General features: G+C 41.1%; 1 protein-coding gene across 1 annotated transcript; it reads left to right on the top strand.

Moving 5' to 3' along the window:
* The first annotated feature begins 181 nt into the window (after positions 1 to 181).
* Positions 182 to 25,404, top strand: LOC124289313 (WD repeat-containing protein 13-like). The gene is given in 14 exon segments (XM_046725924.1): positions 182 to 275; positions 1,866 to 1,921; positions 4,502 to 4,590; positions 4,845 to 4,899; positions 5,267 to 5,415; positions 6,260 to 6,342; positions 7,100 to 7,240; positions 7,964 to 8,130; positions 22,264 to 22,323; positions 22,614 to 22,756; positions 23,670 to 23,736; positions 23,738 to 23,790; positions 24,671 to 24,789; positions 25,197 to 25,404. Coding segments are annotated over 14 exon segments (1,458 nt in total). The 5' UTR covers positions 182 to 196; the 3' UTR covers positions 25,394 to 25,404.
* The last annotated feature ends 53 nt before the right edge of the window (positions 25,405 to 25,457 follow it).

Genomic DNA, 25,457 nt, shown 5'->3' with positions numbered 1-25,457 from the left:
CTTACATTCAACACAAACGCAAAACGGGATCTATTTTTATACCTCCACACTGATAGGCCATATTTTTGTTGTATTGTCATTGAACATTACTGTACATATACACTTGGATGCTCGGGGGAATTTGTCTTCCAACTATTAGTAAGGGCTATAAATATTTACATTTATTAACGTGTCAAGCGACGGTAATGAATGCATCATGGCGGCACTTTGGCAACAGGTGCTCGCTCTTGATGCGAAATACAACGCTTATCGCGCCCCAAACAACCCACAATTTAGTAAGTTATGCTTTGATGCCAAACCATATTCCTGTACATTTTTATTTTGTTAAAATGTTTCGTTGAATAAACAGATGACATGAACCTGGTGGCCCAAACAACACACCCACCGACGTCCCTGTTGCTGGGGACAGCGTGCAATTACATCACATTCAGAGTTACGGGACAGAATATTTTGGGTGCTTTTGCCATGCTGCACATAAACGTCATAAACGTATCAGTAGGCATATTATTAAACTGAGGGGACCCAACTGAGTAAAATATTCATGATTGAAGTTAATCTGCTTGAAGAGACACAATTCTTAGTACTATAGTAGTATCTTACTTTCTGGGGAGAATGAGGAAGTGCATGTTAGAACTGTGAGAATCAAAGTAGTGGCATTTAAGTGAAAATCTCAAATTGTGGAAAGCTAGTTCAACTTGTTTCCATAAATGTAGTTTATCTATATTAACAGTTGTTACAATTGTTCATACAATGTTAATTTCTACAGAGTATAATCAGATTTAGGTTATGCTTTTACATTATTGGTTACAAGTTTGTCAAAAAGCTCATGATTAAATGTGAGGACTGTTTAATTTGTGACACTTCAGTGAATATTTACTGGATTGACAACTGAAGAAAGTTTATTTGTCAAATACAAACAGGACAGATTATTAAAACAGTGTGCTTAACACATTTGTCTTTTGGTGTTCTGTGTAAGAAAATTTTACAGATATGACTTGGTGTGTGTGCTTGATAGGCACTTGGCTCACACTGAGTTGATGGAGTCTTGGCTGATGATCAGTTGTCCTTTCTCTAGTAATCTCTATCTAAATGACATACTGGTGGATCTGTTAACAGGTGTTTGGTGAGCTATGGTATCAGCTTGCCATCCAAGTGATGGCTACTTGTTGTGCACAAAACATTGGAAATGCAGTATAGCAGTACATGTCATATTTTGAGACACCTGCATGGTGACATCACCAGTGCTTATTTATCCTAAATTGTGTGTCAAAAACATATGACCATATCAACAAATTGATATGTATAAATATAATCTTCTTGATAAACTAAACTGTTCCACCTTCTAGAGGGATAGTTTCATTTTTTATTTTTCTTAATATGTATATTTACACAGAAAGATGTATCTGATTGTCCCTATCAAAAGTTGAAAAGTATATTTCAACCTACCTCTAGTTTTAGCCTTGTCAACATATGTCAGTGGTTTGACATGGTTACATAAGAATGATATGGTGAAAATATGATCAAGCCCTGCTCCTGTTGACTGAACATCATGGTGTAAACATGAAGCCCTTATCACTAATCACTGTTGAGTTTGTAAAGTTTTGAAGTGTGAAATGGGGTTTCAAATTTATCATATTACCATTGTGAATGCGTGTTTGTGTGGCTGCTCGAACTGGTGCAGGCTAATGCTGATTTTCTTAATTCTTGCCAACGGACATACTATGCCTAAGCTTAACGGAAATACCAAATTCAGACACTGACACTAACTCAGGACCAAACAGTCCATTGTCCATGTCAGGCAGAATAATACCATTTTAGCAGTATGAAACAGTATTTGATATTAACCTGTCTTACATTTCTTGAAGGAACTCTGTATATACGAAGAAGAAGCCAGCTGTTAAGAGAGAATGCCAAGAGCGAGGTATTTATTTCATCAAGCAGGCTATATTTTGATATTTATGCATGACATGTAATTATTTCCTTTCATGATATAAACAGGGCACATGGGTCATCTAATTAAGCTTTGCAATTGTGGAGTTACTTCCCTTATAAACAGGGCACATGGCTCATCTAATTAAGCTTTGCAATTGTGGAGTTACTTCCCCTATAAACATGGCACATGGCTCATCTAATTAAGCTTTGCAATTGCGGAGTTACTTCCCTTACATGTGCCAGAAACCTGTTAGGATGGGTTTGAATCCTTGTTTATCCTGATGATTTTGGTTTGGTCAGCACCATATTTATGCCTATGGGTTTCTCTAGAGTGGTAAATTCAGGGATTTATCTGGACCTGCTCAGACATCAAGTCTGCAGATAATCTCAGTACGAAACCAAAATTTCATGTTGACCAATTCATGTTGTTTTAGTTTTTAATGTAATTGGACTGTAAAGATGTATTTCATTGACAATAACACCTATAAAGAAGATTAAAAGGGTTTAACACTTAGTTTTATATTTCATTGTTTCCAGGGTGCAGGGTTTTACATGACCATTATTCTTGCATAAAGAACAATTTTTCAAAAAGGGTCCAGTTTGACTCAAGTTTTATGAGTGACACTCAGAATTCAGTTCAATAAAATCAATTTGATAAACAAACAATGATAGCTTACGTTTTATTGCAAACTGTGTTGAAAATGCTCGGGATATTAACAGAAAGTAAGGCAACACCGAGAGGCTAAAATTAGAGCCATGCTAGAATGCGGTAAAGATACAAGCTAATAGTATTTGTGTATGTCATTCACTATATTTAGACAGAAAATAGCAGTTGAATACGTCATTCGCTATGTTTATGATTTGGTCATTTAGCATTGTCTGTCCTGCTAAGAAACAGTGGTCGCTTGACTCGTTTTTCGGTAATGAAAGCAAGAAAAACAAATCTCCTGACGTTTCTAAAAATGAGCACTAAAACCAACTGCAAAATCATGACCTGTGATATGTGCATTCGGGCAAAATATAGATTGAACCCATATACATTTGCTTGTCAAAATTTTCAGAAGTCGACCTGAACGAGACATCAACCTTCTAAAGATCACAGTGATGCAGTTAAAATTCACGAAATGCAACAGTATTTCAGCACATCTGTCAAAAATTTTAAAATGCTGACAAAATTGACTGTAGTGACCAGACTGATGGTCACATTAAACAAATGCACACTGATCTTGTCATGGCTCAAAAAATATCCCTGCTGATAGTGATACTTTTAAAGATTTGATGAATCTACAAGTTATCAATGTTGTAGAACACTCCAGTAACTTTTCCAGAAATGCTCATATCATTGAGGAATCGATCTTCCATGTTATGGAAGAACAGCAAATTGAAGCCATAAAGAGCAGACCATACGTTGGCCTTATGTTGGATGAGACCTGTGATATCAACATAGAAAAAAATCTTGCAATTTATGTCAGGTACATTGATGGTGAACTCTCTGTATACAGTATACTGGACTTTGTTATGTTTGAATTGAACTGTGAAAAATATACTGTTTATTAACTAATCATATAAATGACAATAGTTCTACAACACAAAACAACAAAATCTTTGCCAAAATTTGATTTACTCAAAGAAGTATTACACTAAGATTTTCATGACTCCCAAATACTGAAAATGACTCCCAAAAATAAATACTGTGAGTCACCATGACTCACATTTTTCAATGTCTGTGTAAACCCTGAGGGTGCCTGCTAAGGGCAGTTAGTTTTGAATCCTAGGTAAATCCTGGACATCACTTTGGCCTTTCCTAGCACATCCAGCTGATATGGGTGGTTATGAATTAAATACAGTCAAATCCCGATGAGTCTAATGCTGGTGTCTCGGATATTATGCATAACTCGAAGTACCTGTCGGTCCCGACCATTCCCTGTTATAGTTGTCATCATTTGAATACCGGTTACACGAATTCGTTTCATAAATACACACGATGACTCGAGAAGGAAATTTGGTCCCATGAGATTCAAACAACAGCAATCTTGTATACATAAGCCGAAGTCAGTCAATGAGAAGTTGATTGGTGTAGCAAACTGATCCAATTAACAAACCAGCGCGGCTCACACCTTTGCGCCATTGACGGGTGAGTTCAAAAGGCAGATTAGTGATTTTACGGAAATCACTGTCTGTGCTAATCAGACTGGAACTGATAAGGTGTCCCTATTAGTGATATGGAAATCATTAAATAAACAAATGCTTAGGCGGAAGAATTAGGACTGGATCATCTTTTTTTCTACCCTCATAGACATACCTATGTCTCGAATACATCGATAAGTCGAATTTATTACTTGGTCCCCAGCGATTTGACTCATCAGGATTTGACTGTATCTTTCAAGCTGGCACTTTAACACTAACACAAAATCCTTCATTTATCTTGTCTATAATTGTAAACAAAGTCAGGCTATTCAAAGTTTTGAGTTAGATACGATTTCATATTCAGGCATTATTTATCCATGTGAAGTTCTTTTTAAATTTAAATGATACTGACCCAAAATTATCCATGTTTGTCCATGTTTAGCGTGACCAAACAGCAAGACGAGACTACCTTCATATGCGAGCCCAGCTCCTCACATCAAGATATGGAAGTCCAGCTTTCTCGGATGGAGGGTGAGTGTATTATATATTTTATATTTATACATATACATATATATTTAGATATTGATTGATTCTAACCATTTGTTAGAAGCAAGGAGTGTATAACTTGCTTTTTCTTCCCATGTAACACATTCGTAGCATTGTACCTTGTTATGACTGATCTTGCAAGGTCCCTATGGTGATGTGGATTAAGTGTAGGTGACCAGTACTCCATACATGATTTATTTTCCATCTCTGCTATTAACTTTTATGTTGTACTGTTACAGGAGCATCAGGAGTCGATCTTTCAGCATCCGCAGCAATTGTAAAACCACAGGGGAGGTAAGTACACCATGACATACTGTTATACACAGGCAATAATCGGCTTGGGATAAATTATCGGCTTGGGATAAATTAGGATATTCATGATATTAGAATATTACCCTAACAAAACCATTCTGACACTGGTGCATGAGCATGGGACTCTGACGATCAAGTTAAGCTCTTATGAGTGGACAGTGATGGGATCAGATACTGGTATCTCATTTTGTTAACCAAGTGCAGGTGATGCCCAAGAGGAGGAAGAAGCACATTTTGGTGTCTGTGTTATATGATAAAGTTCAGAATTAAATTGCTGTGTATTGTGTGAGGATAACTTTACTGATACATGTACCAATATCCAAATTCATGTAGTTTGATCCTTTTTCAGAGTTTTGATTCCATCACTCTTAGTGATGGGCGCAAGTACCATAGACGTCACATGAGCAGCGGTTCCCTCAAACACCTGTATGAAGGGCCCATGAAGAGAGTGTTTGACAGTATCGAGGTTGTACCTACCAGTGCAGCAGAGGCTAGCAGGTGAGAGTGTTTGACAGTATCGAGGTTGTACCTACCAGTGCAGCAGAGGCTAGCAGGTGAGAGTGTTTGACAGTATTGAGGTTATACCTACCAGTGCAGCAGAGGCTAGCAGGTGAGAGTGTTTGACAGTATTGAGGTTGTACCTACCAGTGCAGCAGAGGCTAGCAGGTGAGAGTGTTTGACAGTATCGAGGTTATAACTACCTCTTCAGCGGAGACAAGAGGCTGAGAGCATGTGACATTATTGAGATTGTACCTACCTCTTCAGCGGAGACAAGATGCTGAGAGTATGTGACAGTATTGAGATGGTACCTACCTCTGCAAGGGAGGCAAGCATATGAGAGTGTTTGACAGTATTGTGACTGTACCTTATTTTGAAAGGAAGGCAAGCATATGACAGTGTTTGATAGTATTTGGATTGTACCTACTAGTGTTTTTCTTGAATTTCTTTCTTGTTCTAGATCACCTTCTGACATGACCGTGTCATGATCACTTTTCATGAATGATTAGAATTGTCCGCCCCGGATAGCGGAAGGTCGCTGGTTCAGCGTAAAATATGGTATCAGCATTCATGGGTACAACAAGGATTTCGAGTCAGTGTAATTAAAGGTATTTAAGTTCATACTGGTATTGGGGTAGAACTATAAAACCAGCTTCAATAGTTTGATTTGAAATCAGTTGATCACCCCAGTCTAAAACATTGTCTGATGCACATTAAAATATTTGCAATTCAACAGTATCTGTGAATCATGAAATCCCTGCCACACACAGATTTAGCATTTTCTCAATGCACTATTTCTGTGAACACCATCCCTGAGTACATAGTCATTATCATGTATTTACAGAGCTATGGTTGGAGGGAAGAGTCTGTCAGAGAACTATGCCTTTACCGGTATGCATCACATCTTCGACCAGCACTCTGCTTCAGGTGAGTATGGACCATCCGTGTTAATTGTTCCTACATATCTATCAGCACCAGCACCAATGTATTTCTCTGTGGGATGTGTCAAATTTCTGTCCACCTTGTTCTTACTGCATGAAGTAGTAGCTGTTGCAGTGCTAAATACATGTTCCAGGAAGTGAATTCTTACTCCCCTTTTCGTATTCTAGATTTTATGAGTGCCTCCAGCTGAATTGGTTTTGCACATACAGTCAAGTACATGTATTTACCTGTGTGAGAGTCAGGTTATAAACTCAGTCGCCGAACCATGCCAAGTACTCTGAATAGTGAGTGAGTGAGTTTAGTTTTACGACCCACTCAGCAATATTCCGGTGGCGGTCTGTAAATAATCATGTTTGGACCAGGTATTCCAGTGATCAACTGCATGAGCATCGATCTTCTCAACTGGGATACGATGACATGGTCAACCAAGTCAGCAAGCCTGACCACTCGATCCCGTTATTTGCCTCTATGACATGCACAGGTTACTGAAGATCAATTCTAACCTGGATCTTCACGGCTTACTCTGAAGAATATGGTTTTGGTTGAATCATGCTTGGAAACCACATGTGCACGTCACTGGAACACAAGAATCACTTCTAAATGCAATAATTTAAGTGAACATTAAACTATTCAGTGCTGTGCATGTTATTTGTTGCAATACAGTTAACACAGTTGTACAGGTACAAGTAGTGTACCCAGTAGGGTGTATTTATTGTACTTGAAGTAGTACCTTGTCTTACAGTTTCAAGTGTGAAGTTTGCCCATGATGACAAGTCTAGAGTAGCATGTTCGTCAGTGGACGGCACTCTGTCAATCTGTCAACTGGTACCACCACCGGCCACTGTGATCTGTATGTTGAGGGGACACAAGGCTGGAGTGACAGGTGAGCTGCCCTGTGGAGGGAGGTATAGTGCTCAGTATGTGGGTCACCCAATCATTGGATATCTCAGTGTTTTATGTATCACTACTAGGATCTATGGCTCAGCCCATTGGAGATTACACTGTTAATGTTGACTGTAGGATTTGCAGTGCAGGTTATCAAATATTTTCAGAATCTACACAGACATCTTTCCTCAGAATAGGTACACTATAAGTCCTTAAAAGTTAACTTTGAATAAAGATTCAAGATTATAGCTGTTTTGTGGACCCTGCCATCTTGTATTGCAAAACAAATTTCACTTTTTGTCTTTGATCAGGAGTGGTTAGTGTGTTTCCAAGGATGGTGGTTTTTCAATAGCGCTAACTCTGGCATATATGTCAGGGTAGGGTAAGGGCAACTCCATGAGCCTCCATGATTATGCAGTGTTGGCCCATTTGCTTCATAGCCTTAGAGTGGTAGTCAAGTTGTCTTTACACTGAAAATCTGTTTGATTTGCCTCATGGGTACCACATGTGGAAGTGCATTCATGGTGTCCTCCACTGTGATAGGCAGTAATGTAGCTGGGAAATACTTCCAGGAAACTGAACAAGATCCTGTAGATAGGATGGAATTATAACTCAAACCAAACTTGACAGGTAAAATTAGCATAATGTCAAAATAATCAACACCCTGAACAGGAAAGGTGGTTTAACAGTTTGAAAGTTGTGCCTTTATCTTTTCTGCCAGATTTTGTGTGGTCCCTGTCCAATGATGTAATACTGTCTGTGTCAATGGACGGCACAGCCAGACTGTGGAACGTGTCCTCAGGATCGTGTATGAGAATCATGGAGGATGGGACAGGGGCGGAGCTACACTGTTGCCTCTTCCAACCAATCAACAACAACATGTTTGTGGTATCCTTGGTAACAGATGGTTTGCTGCTTAACTCCACATTCTGGTGTTATCACAAGGACTTTTGTGTTTTTTTAATTTGTAGGATTTACAGGGTGATATTTTTTCCTACCTGCTTATCATGTTCAGTGTTTGTTTGTTTGTAGTATAATGCCTTAATCAGCAATATGCCAGCCATAGGCAGCGGTCTGGACCAGACAATCCAGTGATCAACAGCATGAGCATCAATCTACGGAATTGGGATACAATGACGTGTCAACCAAGTCAGCGAACCTGTGTGTTTATAGAATTTATTAATTGATTAATTAACCATTGTGAACAGAAGTAATGGAGATGTTTATTCAACAGACTGTTATTTTAGTCAGCTATGTCCGGATTACGAAGGATTACGGCCTAATCCGTCGAATTTTGAACAGTCAGCAGTGCCGATCCGTCGAATCATGCTTGAGTGTTCTGTGCTGATCGGTCGAATTTCAGACCGTGTTAACACACTGGGAGAGTCTAAGTTCATTAATTAAGGGGTCGGCTTGTATTGGATTAGACTACATGTTTTCTTTAATAGTTAAAGGGTTCACAAATGTGGAGCATTTCACACTTTTGAAGTCCTGGCAACTAAACTAAACTTAATAACAAACAAATTACCATTAAAAAGGTAGACAGAAAACCATCCAATAAACTTACTATCCATGATTTAGATGTACTATCAAAATTCATAGGTCTCAACACCATTATACTCGGAGAGTTGTCCCCAACTTTGTTTAATTTTATGATTAATGACATTTTCCCATAATAATCACACCATTATTTCTACAGCTAAATTTGCAGACGACATTTTATTCTGGGCCTCCTCCTCTGTAAAACAAATCACCAGTAAAACCTAGGCTAAATCATATAAAAAATGGGGTTTCCATATTAAAGTATAAAAACCGTGGGCATTCTATTCAAAACACAGCGAATGCAAAATTATACCCCCATACTGCACCTAAATAACCAAGAAGTTGAATTAAAAAGGAAGCTAAATTCTTAGGAGTAACTTTCGACCACCACATGACATGGACACCCCACATTCATAATTTGGTCAACTCATGCCAAAAGGATTTAAACTTACAGAGCCCATCGGATTAATGGGCTACATTGATTGTGTTGGACACTTGTTCGGAGTATGGTGATCGTGTGTAACAGTCCTACAAACTGAAAATGTGTCAGTGAAATAATGTTTCCTTTTATTGAATGCAGACATATAATATCCTTGTATATATTTCTCCGTATGAATGCATTTTATTTAATGCATCAAGTTAAATTTTGTACAAAAGTACAAAAATAAAGAGAGACAAAACATATAATTTTTCCTTATCCTGACTCATGTATTATTGCTTGTCTCCTTCCTTTCCCGAACGTTAGTGGAACACTTGTATCTCCTTTTTGAAGCTCCCTTCAATAAAGCAGACGTAAAATCACTACTCACCACGAGTTGTCTCCCTCTCGGTTTTGGCGGGAAAACGGCGCCACCCGTCTTCCTACGCTTCACTCTCTCCTTCTTCGCCCTAGTGGACGGTTGGGAGAGCACCTGTGTCTCCAACACGGCACTATATCCTTTGCTAACTTAGTTATTACCCTATAAGTTACCTTTATAAGGTTTCAGGGTGTATCCTTCTACAATATGGTTTGAAATTTATTAGCAAATTTGACTGTTTATTCATGGTTTCACGTGATTGTTCAGTTTGTTTACATTTCATGAAAACCTGTTTTCGTTGTAGGTTTAGGTTCTCTGCTGCAGACCCGCATTATTGTGCCCTAGTTGCACAACAATATGTACTTCCAGCCCTCGCTGTAAATTATGTCAGCAACTAACAAAAATTGAATTTAATAATTATTATTTTTCCTTATCCTGACTCATGCTTATTGCTTGTCTTCTTCTTCTTGCGAACCTAGTGGAACACTTGTATCTCCCAATTGAAGTTCCCTTCAATAAAAAATCACTCATTAGTACCCACCACGAGTTACCTCCCTTCCACAAGCGCGGGAACGAGGGCGCCACCCGAACCCATGTGCCTCACTCTCTCCTTCTTCGCCCAGTGAGCAAGACGTGAGAGCACCTGTGTCTCCCTGCACACTATATCCTTTATTTATATTTAGTTTGTTACCTCTTATATTCATCTATAGAGGTGTAACTAGTATCATTATTCAACATGCATTGATAATTATTCGTGTTTCTGCTGCTTGATTCACGGTTCGCCGTGTTTACTCAGCAGTTTGCGTTAATAAAAATCTGCACTGTTTGTAAATTACGTTACTCTGCTACCGATCCACATTTAAAATGCCCTAGTTGCATTACTCCATGTTCTATTGTTTCTCGTTGTAAATTATGTATTAATTTACCAATTTCTGCCTTTGATAAATATTTATGTTCCGTTTTGAGACAGAAGGCAGATAAATCTCGGAAACAATCTTCAGTCATGGCTAATAGATCGTAGTCAGAGTTACCTTCGGGGGATAAGTGTGGGACGCAGTCCGCTATATCCTAGAAGCGACCTGCTTCCCAGGACGTTCCTTCATCACAGTTTAAAACTAGAAGAGCTTCCACGTCGTCTCTCACGTCGCGCCCGAACCCCCAGGTCTACAGCCTCGTCAAAGGGAAATCCACGAAGGCTACTAAAAAACTTTGCTTCTGATATTCAGAATTATGTTTATATGATGATGACATTTCGATTATCATTCCAGATGTATGTCATAAGAAGTGACCAGTATCGGCTACCGTCACTTCAGCAGATCAACATGCAATCAGAGATGCCTACGCTGACGCCGGAGATTATAACTGAGGGTCTCGTCACTATCACAGAGAGGACACCCTCAACGCCAGCGCAGACCATCCCAGACGACCTGGTCAACCAAATCATGAGGCTGATGGAAGACCGTTACGGCTTACAGAGGCCTCAGAGCCACGGGCCTCAGAGCCCACCCCATACTAAGTCATACAGGGCCTTAGAGCCCGCCTTGGCTTGGCGTGAGGGCCTTTGAGCCCACAGACGCTTCCGCGAAGGGCAACCCAGCCCGTAGCTTATCACTTCGCTAAGGAAGTCCCAGGCCACCCTCCGGCGAAGGAGCTAGAGCCTCACTAGAGGCGAGGGACATCGCGCGGAGAAGGCGCCGCCGAGCCTACACCCTGTAGAACACAGAGGTCGCTCGCGTGGCAAGCTGCCGAGCGCTTCCCAAGCCCACACCCTGTAGAACACAGAGGTCGCTTCGCGGGCAAGCCATATATTGAGTGAGCGGAGGTCGCTCGAGCCCACACCCTGTAGAACACAGAGGTCGATTTCGGAAGCAAGCCATATATTGAGTTGCGGGGAGCGCCCGCGAGCCCACACCCTGTAGTACACAGAGGTCGACCAGTTGCAAGCAAGCCATATATAGTTAAGGAGCGCCACGAGCCCACACCCTGTAGAACACAGAGGTCGCTTCAAGGAAGCAAGCTCATATATTGATCGGACTCTGACTCGATACTTTTCGCTGAAGGTCGCGAAGGCTAAGTGGCTCCAAGTCTATTTCACCCAGAAGATCTAGAAGCGCTACTTCGAGATCTTCGCTAAGTCCCCGGCGCTCGCCGAGGAAGTCTCCTCCAAGGTCTCCATATACTAGCCACTCGTCATATATAGCCACTCGCCAGTCCGCTCAAGACATCGCATGAGTTGTCTATCAACTGTAAGCCATATGCCGTCCTACAAGCCTACGCGAAGACAATTGCACAGGCTATTTACAACACAGAAAGTCGCTGTATTAATTTATCAACAGATGAAGAGCCTAATTAAGGATCTTCAAGCCGACTACCTACTACGAGGGCATCGACTACGATTATCTACATGCGTGACCATTACGCAGATCTGCAGACAATTCAATAACGAAATTGAACAGCAGCCTTGTTACAACGAGTAAAACTAATAATCGTCAATGATTTCCTGAGAAGAAATATGTACAACAAGTTCAGCTTTAACAGTCTACAAGCTGACAACTTGCAAGGTTTATTGAACCTTATATAAGGAAGTCGGAATTATCTTCAAGACTGAAGTTACTTTCACGACAGCCTGGAAAATATACCCAGCATTAATATTACAGAGCGAGGTATTTCGCGCCGGAGGTTTCGCGCGTTTACCATCAACCCTCGAAACACGTGGTCACTCGGGTAACTTCGGGAAGCTATGGTGAAGACCGACGATTGTTCTAATATCAACGACGGCACTATATTATACAAGGTTCCTTTTCCTGCTACACCGGTGACATCACAGCGTGGGTACTCTACAGAATCAAAATGCCTTGTTCTGATTGGACCGAGATGGACAACGCCCTACGCAGAGGTCGATCATAGTTCACAGTTCAACACATAGGTTGCAAGTGACAACAATATATCAGTGAACGAGCAAGCCTCCTTACAGTCCAGCTAATCTGAACCTTCATGATTGGGCTGCCTTTTTGAGGTTAGAGACCTCCCCTGTCAAGTAAGGACGAGGGCACGGCAGTCAGGCGATTTTTTACATAAAAGTTCAACGATGGCAGTCACCCCTGGTTGTGCACCTACATCGCCAAGCACTTCGCGAGCTTAATTTACCTCGACGACGGGATACAAATGGATCCAAATCCATAGCGTCTCAGACTACAGTTGAATTCATCATCAAGCTACTAACACAACTAGATGGTTAGTAAACCTACTAAGTTGGACCTAGAACCTTCGCAAGATCTGCTAATTCTAGGTTTTTGATTTGTAACGGCGCAGAATCGTATAATTGTACCGGAGAACCATGGATCAAGATCCAACAGTCATTTCCATAAGCCTTACTATCTCCGCTACCACTACGACAGTGACAGAGTCTGTTGGGGTTACGCGACTTCAGCTCAGCTCAAGACATGACAGGCAGAGGCAGACTACAATTACATCCGTTACAAGTCATCATCAATTCGCATCTAGACAAATCTCTACCGTTCAATTCACCGGTTCAGGTCAAACCTCATCTACTATGGTGGACCAAGAGATCAATGTTTGAATAGGCGTCTCGTTAATAGAGCTGGAATCGATAACACTTCTCTACGTAGATGTGTCACTATAAGGTTGGGGAGCCCATCTTGCCAACAGGACGGCATCAGGGCTATGAGCAATCAAGAGAACAAATTACACATAAATCTGCTAGAGATGCAAGCAGTAATAAACGCCTTAATGCACTGGAGCAACTTACTACAGTATACCCAGTGGATGATTCACACAGTCAATTCGACAGTGGCGTTTTATGTGAACAAACTAAGCTCAACCAGGTCCCCGAACATTCGACTCTGTTTTCAATTGTTCGATTTAATCGACAATCTCAACATACATGTGAGAGCATATCACATTCCAGGAGCAAAGAATGTGATAGCAGACGCTCTCTCTCGGCCACACATACCATCGCCGACAGAATGAATGCTCCATACAGAGATATTCACTCAAATTATCAAGGAAATAGGAACTACACTAATAGACCTATTTACCACTCGATTCAACAAACAACTGACAACATTCGTATCGCCAGTTCCAGACCCACTAGCATTGGCAACAGACGCACTAAGCATATCGTGGGAAGGACTCAACGCGTACGCTTTTCCGCCACCAGCGTTAATCTCACAAGTTTACTCAAAATTAGTCAAAAGCAGAGCCTCCATCTGAATTTGGTCACGGCCTACTGACCAGCGAGAACGTGGTTTCCAACTCTTATTCAAGAAATCGGACAACCAATACTACATCTTACAGAGTGCTCGAATCTGTTAATACATCCGCACACCAAACAAGCGCACGGAAAGCCAGATATATTCCAACTTCACGTATGGATTGTATCAAGGCGTGTCTGAATAACAAGTTATTCAGCCAGAGCGGCAAAGCAGTCTAGCTTGCCCTGCGTAACTCAACTGGCAACTTATACGATGACAAATGGCACAGTTTGTCAATTATGCTGCAAAAGAAGGATTTACAGCTAGATATGCTACTCATCCTCAAGTGGCGGACTACTTATGTTATCTACGTCAGACTAAGATTTTATAAGGCTCAACTTGTCCACCTATCTTGCAGCAATAGCTCTATCATAACTGAGAACGGGCGTCAAGTTAACCTAACCCAGTTACTCGCCTTGCTACGAGCTTCCGATTGGAGGATTAAAACGGAAGTTTCACGCTTCCAACTTGGGATCTGAATATAGTGCTCCAACACCTCACTAGTGAGGTTTATGAACACGCTTTGATGATATACTTGGACCCATGATACGATGAATCTATCACGATGGCCAGTAAGAGCACTGAAAATATATCTCCACCGAGCCAAACAGGAGGGAAAATGCAAGAGATTTATTTCCTCTATCAAGCTACGCAGACGGAAGTCTCACGTACTACTATCTCCTTTTGGATCAGAACTGCCATACTACGTGCCTACAAGACTGCAGGATCGACCCTCCATGAGCTTCTAATCCTCATGATATTAGAGCACTAACATCTACATTGCTCTACACAAATGCTATTGAAATAATGGAGGGTTATTTCTGGAGATCCGATATGGTGTTTGCCAACCACTATCTGAGAGATATCACCACCGAGGACGTCTCAGGTATCCACCAATTCGGTCCCATGGTCCTCGCACAACAGTTGACAGTTCCTCGGAGAAGATAAGTCAATCTTACAGATTTTTACTTATCTTATAACAGTACTAAATAGCTACATGCTATATATATTTTGCTTAAGTTCTTTTATTATCTTAAGCTCAGTACTATGGTTATTATATCATACAATATATAAGCTAACAACTCTACGGAGTTTGTTATTATATATTTAGCTTAAGTTAATCATATCTTAAGCTCAGTACTATGGTTACATTATAAATGTATTAGCTAACAAACTCTACAGAGTTTTGCTATTATATATGTAGCTTAAGTTCATTATATATTAAACACAGTACTATACTCATATCATAAAAATATATTAGCTAACAAACTCTACTGAGTTTTGCTATTATATATGTAGCTTAAGTTTATTCATATCTTAAGCTCAGTACTATGTTTATATCATATAAGTATCTTAGCTAACAAACTCTAAAGATTTTTTTTGCTATTATATATTTAGCTTAAGTTTCATCATATCTTAAGCATTATGGTTACATTATAACATGTATTAGCTAACAAACTCTACAGAGTTTTTGCTATTATATATGTAGCTTAAGTTTATTCATATCTTAAAGCTCAGTACTATGTTTATATCATATAAGTATATTAGCTAACAAACTCTAAAGAGTTTTTGCTATTATATAGTTACCTTAAGTTTCATCATATCTTAAGCATTATGGTTACATTGTAAAATATATTAGCTAACAAACTCTACGAAGTTTTGCTATTATATATATAGCTTCAGTTTATTCATATCTTAAGCTTAGTACTATGTTTACTTCATAAAAAAGTATATTAGCTGATAAACTCTAAGGAGTTTTTGCTATTATATATTTAGCTTAAGTTTAATCATATCTTAAGCTCAGTACTATGTTTATATCATAAAAGTATTTTAGCTAACAAACTCTAAGGAGTTTATGCTATCATATTAACAAGCTTAAGTCTATTAGTCTTAAGCATTGTATTAATATTATATATACTTTTATCATAATAAGTAAATTGTAATAACCTTTATATGGCAGCTGATAAGTTACAGCAGGAATTCTTCAGTTCAGTGCCTTTATGAAGTTCCCATAGAGTTATTACAATCATCTCAGTTCAAATCACTAATTAGTAAAATCCAAAGTATATATAATCCCACCTCCTATCCGTGAGGATTCTACAAACAATAAGCATGAGTCAGGATAAGGAAAAATATGAAATTTTTAGAGTAAAATTAATATTTTTATACTTATCCTGACTCATGAGGTAAGCCCTCCCGTCCTCCCCACTTAACACTTTGGATTTCCCTGAAAATTCAAATGTTGGGCTCAGTATATGAGGAGAGAGTGAGGCACATGGGTTCGGGTGGCGCCCTCGTTCCCGCGCTTGTGGAAGGGAGGTAACTCGTGGTGGGTACTAATGAGTGATTTTTTATTGAAGGGAACTTCAATTGGGAGATACAAGTGTTCCACTAGGTTCGCAAGAAGAAGAAGACAAGCAATAAGCATGAGTCAGGATAAGTATAAAAATATTAATTTTACTCTAAAAATTTCATATTTCTCTGTACTTAGAAACGTGCTAAGGATAAATCCAGGCGGCTGTTACAAGTCATGGCTAAACCGGCTGAGTCAGACGACATACTTCCATCCAGTGACCTGCCGGAGGCGTCTTCAGAAGATGGGCGTGGGATGAAGTCCGCCATTACGTCGAAGATAAGATCTTCTACGTCGGACAACTCCTCAACCCATACGAAGAAGAAGAGGCCATCTTCGTCGCAGAAGAAGCCTTACACCCCTAAAGCTTCAACGAGATCTACTGGGAGCTCTTCACAGACTACAAGGACCTTCTCTGCCGAGATCGTCCCGATGGAAGAAATAGGCTTGTAGGAAGAACCGCCTATCCTCATCCCAGAGATACTGCATAAGAAGAAGACGCAGGCCTCAGCAACGGTAACGTCAGCACAGTCTGAGTTACCTTCTACACTGGCAGCAGGGACCCATGAGGTACAGCGATCCCTGGACCATATTGCTACCCTCTCAGATGCGTCATCTCTACAGTCGTCGCAGACATTCAACCCCGGGACCTTCATGCAGCAATTCTCCCAACAAATGATGGACCTGATGGAGAAGTGCTTCGCGCAGGAAAGGACCTTGCATGATGGTCAGGCAGCCGCCTCTCATGCTCAAGTCAGGACCAGTGCTGCACGAAGGACCCCGCACCGGTGGTGCATCTGAGATATCTACAAGAGGTTCTAGCTCTAGGACTAAGAGCAGACCTACCCTGCACGACGTCCTACCCTGCGCGAAGGAAGGGACATTCATCCTACCAAAATAGATCGTCATCTAGCTCTAGGACTAAGAGCAGATCTACGCTACATGACGTCAGCAAACCTGCGCGCAGGACGGCACGCTCTTCAGAACCAATGAGATCGTCATCAGATGATGAGGCTAATGAAGAACCTTCACGCAGGCTACCCACTTCACAGAGAAAGAAACCCACACCACCTAGAAGGTCTAGAGAGACGTCTCGGGACTCAGACCCTCAACAAAATCTCTCACCTGCGCGAAGGTCATCTGAAATCTTCAAGGGCGTCAACAACACCTCACAGATCGTCACGGGATTCACCACTTAGGAATACATTGCCAGGAAGGCAATCCCGGCCTAGAAGACGCTCACCTACACGCAGGTCGCCATACAGATCGCCTCTTAGACGGAGACGGAGGGACACGTGTTGAAGTTCAAGAGGGGTACTCTTGTCCGAATTCATCACCTGCGCAGATCTTCAGACTGAATCCAGGACGGGATTCACATCGTTGAGAAATTTTAGATAGATATATCTACATCAGAAGATAATAACGGGACTCATGTCCATATAGAGATCTTCACTTGCGTACAGATCTTCAGGTATTCACATTGGCGTGGTTCAGCAGCAGCCTTGCTAAGGCTATGAAGTTACAAAGTCAACATATTCCCAACGTTCAAGTCTTGGAATTCCCGCTACTTTACATGGGACCCTGCATAAAGGCTCCAGAGATTGATGTAAACTACAAAATCATCAACGACTCCCTTTGTAGAACTTACAACAAAGTTGAGCATCAACTCTACAAGGACCTGTGTGTTTCAACACAAAGAGGGTAATTTACGACGCTTCATTGAGATTGATGAATACAGTCTACAAGTAGCAGCACTGAGGAGGTGTAGACTTCAGCTGATCATCTGTATAAAAGGACGACTGCATTATCTTCAGGTCTGAAGTAACAGTCACAGCAGCCAGGAAAACAGCCTACCTACATCGGTATTACGCGGCGAAATCTTTTCGCGCGTTTACCATGCAACCCTCTATACACGTGGTCACTCGTATAACTCCGGAAGGCTACGGACAAGACCGAGTGTTGATAAGATATCAATGACTGCACAAGATTCTACAAGGACCTCTCATCGCAGGAAGCTAAAGGAATCAAAATGCTTCATTTTGATTGGTCCATGAGAAGACAACGCCCTGCGCAGAAGTCGGACGTAGTTCACATGTCAGGGAATTGTTTGCAAGTGACAACTACCTTTCAACGAGGGAGGAAGGCCTCAATTACAGTCCAGTTAGACGGGAACTACGTGATTCGGCTGTCTTCACGGGGTTAGAGACCTTCCCTATCAGCATTGAAGACGATTCATCAGGCGTTTGACTTTTGACGCACTTTTGGTGACGGCAGCCAGTCTACTTTATATAGACTTCACAACGATGGCAGTTACAGAGTCGGACATTGCTTCGTTTCCCTTACGGACATGGCAAGGCTTTCACGATCGTTGGATCTAGATACAAGCCATTGTATCTCAAGCACTACTCTCTCCGCTATTACTACGAAGTTGGCAGAGCCTACTCAGTCCTCAAGTCGGAACTAGAGCCTACACAGGACCTGCAGTTCCTAGCAATTCGGCTCATCACAACAGAAAACCGCATAGCAGTACCAGAGGACCGTTGGCTAAAGATACAACAGATGGTATCGCAAGCTCTACTCTCTCCGTGGCCACGCCGACAGTGGCAGAGTCTGTTGGGTCTCCTCCGCCAGCACAGGATATGACGTGTAGAGGGAGATTACAACTACGCCCACTACAGGTCTTCGTAATTGCACATCTGGATGATCCGGACCCCTTCGGACTCCCGGACAGACTCAAACCATATCTACTATGGTGGACTCAGAGATCGAATGTTTGCGGAGGCACCTACTTAGCAGAGCCGGAGTGCAAAACGCATCTCTATGTGGACGCATCTCTCCAAGGATGGGGAGCACACCTCGACAACGAAGTGTCAGCTGGGAAATGGACTTTACAAGAGAAAGATCTGCATATCAACATGCTAGAAATGAAAGCAGTGATAAACGCCATACTCCACTGGACCAGCATTCTATAAAATGCTCATCTAATGGAACACACGGACAACTACACAGTGGCGTTCTACATAAGCAAACAAGGGTCAACAAGGTCGGCGAACCTTCTGAACCTGTGCTTTCATCGGTTCAGCATAACAGACAATCTGAACATCCACATAAAGCATGCCACATTCCAGGAGCCAAGAATGTGATAGCAGACGCACTATCTCGTCCAACTCAGCCATCCCCAACAGAATGGATGCTACATCCAGAAATCTTCAAACAGATCATACAAGAGATAGGAGCGCCACCAATAGACTTGTTTGCCGCAAGATTCAACAATCAACTGGTAACATTCGTCTCTCCAATACCAGATCCAGGAGCATGGGCAACAGATGCTCTAAGCATCTCTTGGGAAGGACTTAACGCCACGCTGCGTTCCGCCACCAGCTCTAATACCGAAAGTGTTGCAGAAAATCATGCAGACGAGGAACCTGCAACTGATTTTGATCGCGCCTTATTGGCCAGCGAGAATATGGTTCCCCATTCTCATACAAGAACTAGGACCGCCTCAACTGCAACTACCAGAGTGGACGAACTTGCTAGTACATCCACACACAAAGCAAGCACACGGCAGCCCCAAGGTGTTCCGCCTACACACATGGACCGTATCAAGACGCGTGCTTGAATAAGAGAGGATATTCGCCAGGGCAGCTAAAGCGTCACGCTTAGCTTTACATAAGTCAACACGCAACTTATGCGGCGACAAGTGGCGAAGCTTTGAGACCTACGCTTTGAAAACAGGATTCACAGCCATGAAAGCGACACACCCTCAAGTGGCGGACTATCTTTGTCACCTAGACAAACGAAGCGGTTAAAAGGGTCAACACTCTCAACATACCTAGCGGCATTGAGCTCAGTTATCACTATGAGGACGAGTGTAAAACTGACTAAGGTACCAGAGTTACTGGCCTTACTGCTCTCTTTTAAACTGAAGGACCAACAACAGAGATTTAAAGCTCCGGCTTGGGACCTCAACATAGTTCTACGGCATCTCACCAGTGACGCTTATGAACCATTAGATAGGACATCTTTTGAGTTCTTGACACAGAAAACTCTGTTCCTGATTGCCTTAGCAACAGCAGCAAGGAGGTTGGAAATACATGCTCCAGACTTTGAAAGGACACGATTTGATGAAAATCGAAACATCGTGCATATGGGACTGAGATGGGACTTTATAGCAAAGAATCAACTGCCAGGTCAACCAGGACAGACAATTCCACATCCCAGCACTATCATCAGTCCTTGGGCCACAGGATACACAGGACCTATCCTTGTGCCCAGTAAGAGCATTGAAAGTCTACCTACAAAGGTCTAGGACCAGGAGAGGCGAAAATTCAAGCCGCCTTTTCATCCCTATATCGGCAGAGACACAGACTGAGATCTCTCGCACTACGATATCAATATGGATGAGAACTGTCATTCTCACGGGCCTACAAAGCAGCAGGACTTGATCCTCCAAGAGCCTCCAATCCACATGAAATTAGAGCTCTGGCGTCAACACTCGCTCTACATGGAAACTGCTCTATCCGAGGATAATGGAGGGCTGCTTTTGGAAATCGGACATGGTGTTTGCCAACCACTACCTGAGAGACATAGCCACTGAAGACGCCTCTGGCATTCACCATTTCGCCCACTTGTTGTAGCACAACAATTGACAGTTCCACAGAGGCGCTGAGACAGAGTCTCGCCCTTTTATCACATGACTTGCAAAAAGCCAACACTCAGGAGAGTTACAGCTTTAGAGTCCATATGCACGTCTAAGACAGACTAGCATAATTGATAAGACCCAGTACTTGTAAGGACGCATTCAGTACACATAAGAAGGGTCGCTTCTCCACTTGATGCTTGCATCAAGAGATGGAGTTGCAAAAATCCACATAAAAATGTTAACAGAAGCAAGGACCAAAAGTTAACAATTGTGGTCCCCCCATCAGAGAAAGCTGAAGTAAAGGGTTACAGCAGCAGCAGAGCCTAGCAGTAAATTGAAGTGCTACCAGGAAGTTCCCATAGGGGGGTATGCAAGACGTTAATCACTAATTGGAATCCAGAAGTGGATTGACCCACCACCAGATCCGTCGGATTCTACAAGCAATAATACATGAGTCAGGATAAGGAAAAATATGTAATTTTCTGAGTAAAATTGATATTATATACTTCTCCTGACTCATGAGGTAAGCCCTCCCAACCTCCCCGCTAGGCACTTTGGATTTCCCTGTAAATCGAAGTGTCGGGCTAGCAATTCGGAGAGAGTGAAGCTTGGGAAGACGGGTGGCGCCGTTTTCCCGTCAAAACCGAGAGGGAGACAACTCGTGGTGAGTAGTGATTTTACGTCTGCTTTATTGAAGGGAGCTTCAAAAAGGAGATACAAGTGTTCCACTAACGTTAGGAAAGGAAGGAGACAAGCAATAATACATGAGTCAGGATAAGTATAAAATATCAATTTTACTCAGAAAATTACATTTTAATGCATCAATTTCTCATTGTATTATATGAGTAGGCCAAGATAAGTTCAAAAGTACAAAAATAAAGAGAGTCAAACCATCCAACATCCCTTGCGATTTTTTTTTTCTATGATCCAATGTTTTGATAACTAATTAATAGCTAAGATCACAGTGCTCATCTGTCAAATGCATTTTACTACTCTGAAATCAGAAATTCGACAGATTGGTACGCGAGCTTACAAAGCATTGTTCTCATAGCAAGTTGATTGTCGGGACTGTTATTTTAGTCTGTAATTTGTAATTGAGAGAGTCTGGATTATAAAGCAGACTTTAATGATAAATTAAGAATAATTTTGCCGGGACTCAGAGAGTAGTCCAGATTATGGAGAAAACCGGATTACACAGAGTCCGGATTTGACAGATTCCACTGTAATGTTAAAACCAGAATGACGTCACCTCAAGTTGGTTTTATGATTTACATGATCTAGTATGATTTGTTTTAGTTTACAAAATGTGTAAGTCACTTTGAGCATATACACAGATGGTGCCTGGTATCAGTTACAGCCCCAGAAATAGAAATCCAGCAGCAATTGTGGTATTTTTTCTTAACCACCTCTCAGACTGGCAGTAGCAGAGGTCATGTACAGGTGATGAACATGTCAACAGGTAAAGGATACAAGGTAAGCTGGTACTCCACACCACAAACATGAACATGCTCTCAGGATCTCTTGTCTTATTCTGCTATATACCCTGTAGTTGCAGCATACATGGCTTTACTATAAACCATGTCACGTCCCATCACATGGAACTCATGAAATATGACGGGCAATTTTGAAGATATGTTCTGCACTTGATGTTCATTATTTGTTTCTATCCTCAGTAAAAAATAATTTAATAAGCATTTTTATTTTGGTAGAAATAACAAAAAGTTCACCCTTTAAAAATGTTGTTGATAATGTTATGTTGCCAGGGAGGTAGTAGCAAGGTGACAGGCAGAGTGCACTGTCTGGCGTTTGACTCGAGTGGCCGCATCTTGTGGGCAGGAGATGAGAGGGGTTCCATCTTCTCCTTCACATTGGATGTAGCAACTGGTAAACTCACAAAGACACGCAGGTAATTCTGTTACAGTGGTATTTTAAATATATCACAGCAGTATTTAGGACAGGGGAGGTAACTGATGAGTGATAATTATCTCCCTTTATCTAACAGTCATTTGTCATTTGTCGTCTCAGCCAAAAAGAATTTGTGGGTGGGTGTGTCAGCGCACATGGCCACCCATGATGTAAAACTGTTATCTATAGAACAATAATTATTGTTACAGATTCACAAAAATAATTGTAATCAGAGATTTGAATTGTATGACATGTACCACTATAGAGATCAAAGAAGTCACTTGATAGTATTGTATTTGTTTATTAGTAATAAGTGCAAGCTTCTGTTCACATTATTTAGATCAGGGTGTAATGCAGTAGGTATCAAATATATTAGAAGAGGTACTGCCTCCTGCAATGATGATATTGTGTTATGTAAACACTGTAAAAGTATTGAGGATGAAATCCATATTGTCTATATTTGTAAACGCTATGAGGATATGCGTCGGTGTTACATTCCGAAAATGGTCCATGGATATTACTATTCTCTCCACAGCATATGTACATCACCCGACAATAACATCATAAATAATTTTATCAAGTTCTTAGAACATGTTTATTCTGCTCCTGTTAGCGATGTTGTATGAAAATGGTAACCAAAACCACTATTGTACCACCTTGTGATGGGCTGATGGCCTTTATACAAAACAAACCCTTCTTCTTCTTCTTCTTCTGTTTATTTCTGAGGTTGTAGAAGGTTTAGGATATGGGTGGATGTCATACTGATTCGTCTAGCTTTTGATTGATAGTTGCCAAACATGGTTGTAACCATACACTTGACAACAAATTTACGATGTGACGTGTAATGGCAACAAATTTACGATGTGACGTGTAATGGCTTTTTCGCATGAACACTGTTGGGTGATATATTTCAGGATCACAGTGTGTGATGGCCAGCCAATCACAAGTATATCGGCGCGAGCATGGATCAACCGTGAAGCCCCGAGATCCCTCCCTCCTAGTCAACTGTTGTCTCAACTCACTGTGTCTCTTCAGGTAACTATTAATCACCTGTACAGCTGTGTAGTCTTGAAAGCTTGTTTGTGTACATAGCATGTTTGCTGAGATGTTTCAAAGCAAGCTGGATTCAGACCAGGCAACTATAGATGACCTGTTCACAATAAGTACATGCATCTGAATGTTGTCATTGCCTGTATTCTTCTTGCATCTTAGGGGCAGTGGGGTAGCCTAGTGGTTAAAGCGTTGGCTCGTCATGCCGAAGACCCGGGTTCGATCCCCACATGGGCACAATGTGTGAAGCCTATTTCTGGTGTCCCCTGCCGTGATATTGCTGGAATATTGCTAAAAGCGGCATAAAACTAAACTCAGTCAGTCAGTCAGTCAGTCTTGCATCTTAACAAAATTTTGCATGAATACTGGAATCATTTTGTGTTTACTTGCCCCTCAACTGCAAATATCAGAAGGGGATTCATGGCCAGTAAATGTTTTATCAATTTATCAGGGCAACAGTTCATGTTAACAAGTGACAGCATCTTATTATGCTGTTCATTGTAGTTCTGAAAACCAGAAACTCTAACCAATATACCATTTTGAGATAAACGTACTATGTTTTGAATTTAGAGCTTGCTAACCTATAGATTTAAACACACCTAATTGGAATTAGAGCTGAACATATATATGTGAGTACACGATCTCTGTCTCTCAATTTTACAATGGCCCAGAGGAACATCCACTCTTTGGGTCTACCAAAGTGTCACAGCATTGGTTCAGTCATGTGTGGTATAAGTGGGTTGTCAAACTGAATTAAGGAAACACTGATGAGTGTATGTGACATAACTAACATGCTGTTTAAAAATTCATGAAATAATATAAGATCTTGAAGTGCTTTAATGCCATTATCATTTCCTGCTTGCAGAATTATATCTAATGATGGAGCATTACAACTGAAGAAGTCATTTCCTATCAAACAGAGAACCCATCACATCAAGAGTACTTTCTGTCCTCTCATGTCCTTCAGACAGGGTGCTTGTGTTGGTGGGTAATTCTGTAAACATGGCAACTAGCAGTAATTTTATCTCATAATCAGTCTGTTGGTGCATTTATTCTTTTTAATGAATTCAGTTATTTCATGAAGAAATAGTATGTATTCATGTCTTTATGGTTGTACTTTCTTCAAGACTAATCTTAAATGAGTCAAATATTCACTTATTCAAGGTGTCACATTTTAGTTTGCAGAGTTGTTTCCCTTAGTAGTGTAAGAATCCTGTGATTTTGTTTGAATCCTAGATTTACCCTGACTATAAATCTTGTTTGATCAGAACCATACTGATCTTCCTTGGTTTCCCCAAAATTTAAACATCTAAAACCTGCATCACTTCTTGTCTCCCACATCGAGCTGACCTGTCATGTAGGAACTGAAACACTGCTGTTTTCCTTTCCAGTGTCGGGGAGTGAGGACATGTGTGTTTATTTCTTCGACATAACCAAAGAGTCCAAGTCGTGTGTGAACAAACTGCTTGGTCACTCGGCACCAGTTCTAGACGTCTGCTTCAACTGTGATGAGAGCCTGCTAGCTTCCTGTGATGCTCAGGGACTTGTTATAATATGGAAGAGGGAGGGGAAACAGGGCATTTTGTGAATTAGACAAAAGATATTTCAGGGTTTGGCTTTGGTAGAACTCTTACCAGTGTTTCAAATTTGGT

Source organism: Haliotis rubra, unplaced genomic scaffold, assembly GCF_003918875.1.
Source record: "Haliotis rubra isolate DU_JTF1 unplaced genomic scaffold, ASM391887v1 Scf44, whole genome shotgun sequence".
NCBI classification, from domain to species: Eukaryota; Metazoa; Mollusca; class Gastropoda; order Lepetellida; family Haliotidae; genus Haliotis; species Haliotis rubra.
This window is presented reverse-complemented; position numbering and strand designations above follow the sequence as displayed.